The 6,496-nt window shown below is 34.8% G+C and overlaps 1 protein-coding gene across 1 annotated transcript in view; it reads left to right on the forward strand.

The window, feature by feature from the left end:
• The window catches only part of LOC144446113 (TBC1 domain family member 12-like), a 42,252-nt gene that overhangs the window by 16,072 nt on the left and 19,684 nt on the right, over positions 1–6,496 (forward strand). The window contains exons 3-4 of the mRNA XM_078135823.1: positions 1,773–1,855; positions 5,602–5,719. Coding sequence (XP_077991949.1) covers positions 1,773–1,855; positions 5,602–5,719 — 201 coding nt within the window. The remainder of the gene's footprint in view (positions 1–1,772; positions 1,856–5,601; positions 5,720–6,496) is intronic.

Consider the following 6,496-nt stretch of genomic DNA (forward strand, 5'->3'; position numbering starts at 1 on the left):
GAGAGAGTGCTGAACATTCGTAAATATTACACTGATAAATAACAAATAACATATTTCATTTTGATTACTGATTCATGTCATAACAATGTAATATGATTTATCACTTTGCTAAGCTTGTAAAATCTAAAACAGACCTGTATGATTAGTGTTGCACACTTTCTTCCGACATCCATGCATACAATATATCAGGTTACTACTACATGTATATAGTCGTCATATTTCAAATCAGAAATAAAAACCCCTTTCATTTCTACCAAATCAAATAGATGTCATACGATGTCATACTCATCCATCCCCTGGGATTAGTCTTCCACCTCAAACTTGGAAAATAGAGAGATATAAAGTAGGGAATGTAGGCAGATATATTAATGTCATACAAGTCCATCCGGAGGTTTCCTTGGGATTAGTCTTCCCACTTCAAAAAGTAGGGAATATGGACAGATATATTAATGTCATACAAGTCCATCGAGGGATTTCCTCGGAATAAGTGTTTCTACTTCAAAAAGTAGGGAATATAGAGAGATACATTGTACATTCATTTCATATAAGTCCACTCCAGTGGTTTCCTTGGGATTGGTCCTCCCACTTCAAAGTAGGGAATAAAGACGGAAAAATAATCATTATATCAGTCTTTGATACAATGTACGTCACATGCATGGGAAAATATTTTGGGGAAAAAAATATTATTTTCAGTGAAAATTGTTTTCATTTTAAACATAAAATATTGCCACTCACGGAGTCAGAAAATTATTGAGAATAATCTCAAATTGTGATTGTCATCATTGAAGGCAAGAGTTGATTATCATGTTAGTTGCTATTTGATTATCCTAGATTTACATGTACTTGGCTAAAGGTAAAAGCACATATTTATAATGAAGTATCTTCAGTGGTTTCAACCAATTAGTAATATCTACAAAGCAGTAGATTTGAGTGCGTTTCTCTGGTCAATGCCCTGGCGAGGTCTTTATCTGCTTTGAAAGCTTTTCTTGAATAGGTACACAATGTATATGTCTTCAGCTTGGTATTAAAATTACCCATATCTTGTACATTGTGTAGACTGGAATTTTAACAGTATTTTTCTTCGTTCAGCCAAGGAAAATAAGAGTGACCTAAGGGGCCTTTGTCACTTCAAGTCGCTAGAAGAGTAGTGACAACCCTTAGGTCATGGGTATTTTTCGGCTGAATGAAGAAAAATATTGGAAAATACAGTAATTAGTATACCAGTGCCAGTAATATCAAAACAAAATCGGTCAAAGTAATGGTGATTTTGAACGTCATATTTCGAACGCAGCTGAACCAGTGATGTAGACATGCGTTGTTGTGTGACGTAGAACAACTGCCACATATATTCCATATTTTTTGTTCTAAATGGCTTATGTATTGTATAATTTGCAGTATACCTAAAGAGCCAAAGTAAAAATCAGTTTTTTTGTCTCAGCCTGGTATTTTATTTATAACTGACCCTCAATTTATTGATTAGCTGGTAAATAGTAAAGCAATGCTAGAATTCACTTTAGCTGAAATAAAATTATATCGACTAAAGACCCATACAAATAAGAATCTGTTGAGTGATACCATTACTTCCACATCACTCTCTACACATATATATTGCTCTTAGCAAGTGAGAATAAGTCAACCTTGTTCTATTTTGACCTTTCAGCACTAAGGTAAATTATTCTACAGGTTCCGAGAATTGACACTTTGTTGTTTTTGCACTCACTCACTCCGTCATTCTTATTTATTTATTTATTTGTGTTTTTATTCCCTATCAGCAATCTACCTGCTAAATCACCTGAAGAGGAACAAAAACACAAATTGCAATATGAAGAAATGGTTAAACTTGCCAAGAAAAAAGGTAAGCATGTGACACGGTTGACATCATTATAGCATATTATTTGACTTGTCGGAATAATTAGGTATTATTCCCCAGTATTTTTCTTCGTTCAGCCAAGGAAAATACAAAAATAAGGGGCCTTTGTCACTTCTCATCTAGCGACTCATAGTGACAACCCTTAGGTTATGAGTATTTTCAGACTGAATGAAGGAAAATATAGAAGAATAACATAATTATACCAGTGCCAGAAATATCAAAGAAAAATCGGAGAAACTAATGGCAATTTTGAACATTTTGACTTGTATTTTGAATGCAGCAAAACCAGTGACGTAGTATGCGTTGTCTTGACATAGAACAACCAGAGTATACATTGCATATTTTTTATTCAGCTTGGCTTGTGCATGGTATAATGAACTTTACAGTTTTATCCAAAATCAAATTATACGCATGTACATGTAGCTGTTTCTCGAATCCCTTTGTAACTTAAATCAAATGCCCTTACCAAATCCATACTACATGTAATGTGAATGTTATAAATGAGTGTAGCACATAGAGAAAGTGCTTTACTTCCATGTTAGTCATTGTGAAAGTCTCAGAATGTGATACCATCATGTTTTCATGAAGTCTGGCTTATTGATTATATGCTATTCACTCATCACTGAGAATCATAAAAGAAAATTAGATTTCTCGTGGACCCTTAAAAATCACCATAGATAGGCAAGGCCTAAACAAAAAAAATTGTTTGGTTCCGGTTACCCGATCCCACCTAGTTTTTCACTGCCGACCCTAATCTTTTTTTTTTTACATATTCAAGAAAAAAATAATAAAATCGCGAAAATTGTGAAGTCTCACTAGAAATAGTGGATGCGGAAACTGACATGAACTTAAAAAGACAATATAAAACTGTTCTTCCAATCTGTAATGGCTGTAAATCTGATGAGAAGAAACCAATAACATAGACCATTTGGAAAACGATGGAAAACATATTTATCTGAAGTAGAGTTGTACACATGAAAACAAATATGATACTAAAATAAAGTACAAAATCCACCTACCCCATCTATTCTAAAATTGAGTGTAATTGGGACCACACAATTTTTTTTATTAGGCGTAAATGGAAAAAAATTCAAAAAATAAAATATTTTGATCGAAACCTAGTTTTGATATAGTAAGTGACATAGGTTGTATCATTTCAGAGAAATGTGCATGGTTGGTAGAAAAATAACATTGTCATGACATGATAAAAATAATATGTGTCGATCGGGTCATGAGAAATGTTGAAAAAAATATTACATCATCCACAATATCACTTACAATATGGCTTGTCACTGTAAGGTGAGATTTTGGGTCAATTTTATGAAAACTATTGACATGCCAAAATGTTTAATATGATCCATAATTCTTGAGTGTAAAAGAGGAAGGTTAAAGATTTATCAGTAAATACCGGTAAATTTTGAACAATTTATTTTTGACACTGACAATATTACAAGGATGAGTCATGTCATCGTACAAAAACATCCATAACCATAACAGTGAAACTAAAGCTGTCTACATTGTATGTGATAACATTATACAGTGTACAAAACAGGACAGATGACTGAGGAGTGAAAACTTGTTGTCAGATTTATTCAGGAACTGCTGTTGTTGTAATACCATCTATGGTCTCAAAAAGTCATGCACCGTATGCTACTTTTTCATTTTTTGTTCCTCACCAAAGTTTTAAGTTTTCAAGTTTGTTCCCTATACTTAATATCAAAGTCATATATATTTTGAACTCTTAACAAACCAGACAAGTTCTCAAGTGAGTTCCCCACATTTCTTGTTCCCCACCAAAGATTTAAGTTTCCAAATTTGTTCGCTATACTTAATATCAAAGTCATATGTATTTTGAACTCTAACAGGCCAGACGAGTAAGTATGGCCCCCTCACACCTTATACAATAAAAATCCATATTTATTTTGAACTCAAACAGTCATACAAATTTGACAGTACAGCCAAGGAGACTAGGCTTTCTGACTGGACATACACGTACGGGTGTTAGTTTCTCAAGAATTAACAAGGGGCGATCATACCTTTATTGAATCAAGTATCTTCTAAGTTCTCTAATGATATTTATTGAATGTCTGAAGTAGGTAACCCAGTCCTAGGCTAGTATGGGTGTGGGTGGGGTAAACGTTTCTATTGTATGTACACTATTCAGTCATCCACCTGTAATGTACTAGTAGAAGTATACAAACAAAAAATGGACAAAAAGCTTTTAGTTTCTGTGACCTTATTCTCGGTTGTCAGTTTTAGCATGTAAAGGTTGTCTCTCGAGATATACAAATTAGCCTTTGGCCTCATAAACCTTGTAATAAAGGTACATGTACGATGTCCTTGAGTTGCAAACCTTCAGGTAATGAACACTTGGCCTTGGGTGGAAGCATTTATTTACAAGTAGTTCAAGAACTTATGAAAATGGTGCCACTTTCAAATTGAAATACATGTGTAGTTAGACTAGTCTGGCCAGTGATCGTCGTAATTTCTGACAGTTTGACAGATTTGATAGTTTTGAAATCTCAAAAACACTGTCAAAATAGGATTGTTAGTGTCAGGGTTCTTGGTGGCTGAGTAGTTTTAAACTACTTCAGTGTTTTATTTAAGGGCGGTAAGTAGGTAAAATCTACCGGGGTTCCCACATCATTTTACCGGGGTTCCCCACCTAAACTATGATACATTGCATGGGAAGCACTACCAGTTTTACCTCTTTCCCCCTTTCTGTTACCGGGGTTCCCAAACCTTAGCAAAAACACTGTACTTCAACAGCACTTGCTTTAACTGCAGTCTTGGTTCAAGCTGTGGTCTGGGTTTGATTAAATATATCATGCTGTAAGTAAGGAGAGTGTACATGTATCATTCAGTTTGACTCTACTAAATAATACAGATTTTCCCTGGGTACTCTGGTTTCCTCCCTTGTTAACACTTAACCCATGAGGGTCGACCCATCACTGGAACGTCTACTACGTCTAGGGAGAGCAGTTGATAGCACTGAAAGAACTATCTTGGTATCCATTATAGATAAAGATTATGCTGACAGTAAGCATTAAATTGCAGCATAGTGGCATACATGTCGTCTTCCAGTTGTTAACAGTTTTGCACTGAAGAAAATTGTTATGAGCTATTCAGTGTAGCTTATATTAAACAACCTAGTACTGTGAAAAAAAAAATCCATGCTTTTGAGCAGTCTTGGCAGTGTGTATCAGTGAAATACGGTAACCCCTAGTCTAGTTCCTTTACGACCCGTTGCAATTATTGCGATCATCTCCACTCATGTATAGGGAAAGTAATTATTCTAGCACAAAAATCTGTGCTACCCCGCTGGGTAAAAGGGTAATAGACGCATGTCAGTAGTAATCCATCACAAATTGACAGGCTGTTGCAATTGGTTAGTTTCTTCGACAATTGCTCGTTATTAACCCAACTCCACCTCTGAGCTCCAGTCTGAAACTAAAATCATGTTTATGTGTATGCAGTCAGGGGTAGCACAGATATTTGTGCTAGAATAACGACTTTCTCTGTATGTGAATGGAGATGATCGTACATTGTAGTAATCGTAACATGTCGTATAGGAACTAGAGTAGGTAACCCCTGTATGTCTGCTGGTAATATATGATAATGTCTATGTATTCTATTATAGAATTCGCTTCCATTGATAACTTTCCTGCAACAAGGAATCCATTTTGTTTAAATTTTGATCCATCTTATTTTTCTTGTGACTATTTCTCCAGAGTATAAAGTTGAGAAACAGAAGCTCAAGAAAATGGCAGAGAGGGTGAAATATGAAGAAAATATAGCAAGCAGTCTTATCCAATGGAATACTGAAATACTTCCTAACTGGGAAACTATGTAAGTTAAGAATTAACATCAGTTGATATTCATACATACATACATACATACATACATACATACATACATACATACATACATACATACATACATACATACATACATACATACATGTACATACATACATACATACATACATACATACATACATACATACATACATACATACATACATACATACATACATACATACATACAATACTTCTAGCTACATGTAGGAGGATTATGTAATATCAGTTGAAATACATACATACATGCAACCAGTGTTCCTGCAAAATGGAACACTGAAATACTCCAGATCTGACAAAATAACTGTTGAGAAAGCACATATGATTCAGTATTCCTACACACTTTAATTCTAAAGGCACAAGATACAAGTGCTGATGCAATACAGGAATCTAAAATGTGATGACAGTTTCTGTTATATAGCAGACAAGTTATGTATCTGTTAACACTACATGAACCAGGGCACCAACATAGTTGTATTTATAATTATATGTGGCAGTTTACTATGATGGAATAATGTAATACTTCCAAACTACTAAAGAATAGGGCATTCCAGACTGCAAACAGGAAATTGAGAATATAGCGCCCTCGCTCAAATTGGGGGTATCATAACCTGTCAGCTCATAGTACTGTTTCTTACGAGCTTTGTCCCTTGGTATTCTGTAGAAGTGTAAATCAGGGATGTTGTCGTATTGTTCAGACATCGAGGAAAGTAGCAGTGTTCTATGATTAAGTAACCTACATGTATACCATGTATACCCCCAAGGTACA

This window comes from Glandiceps talaboti, chromosome 15, assembly GCF_964340395.1.
Source record: "Glandiceps talaboti chromosome 15, keGlaTala1.1, whole genome shotgun sequence".
NCBI classification, from domain to species: domain Eukaryota; kingdom Metazoa; phylum Hemichordata; class Enteropneusta; family Spengelidae; genus Glandiceps; species Glandiceps talaboti.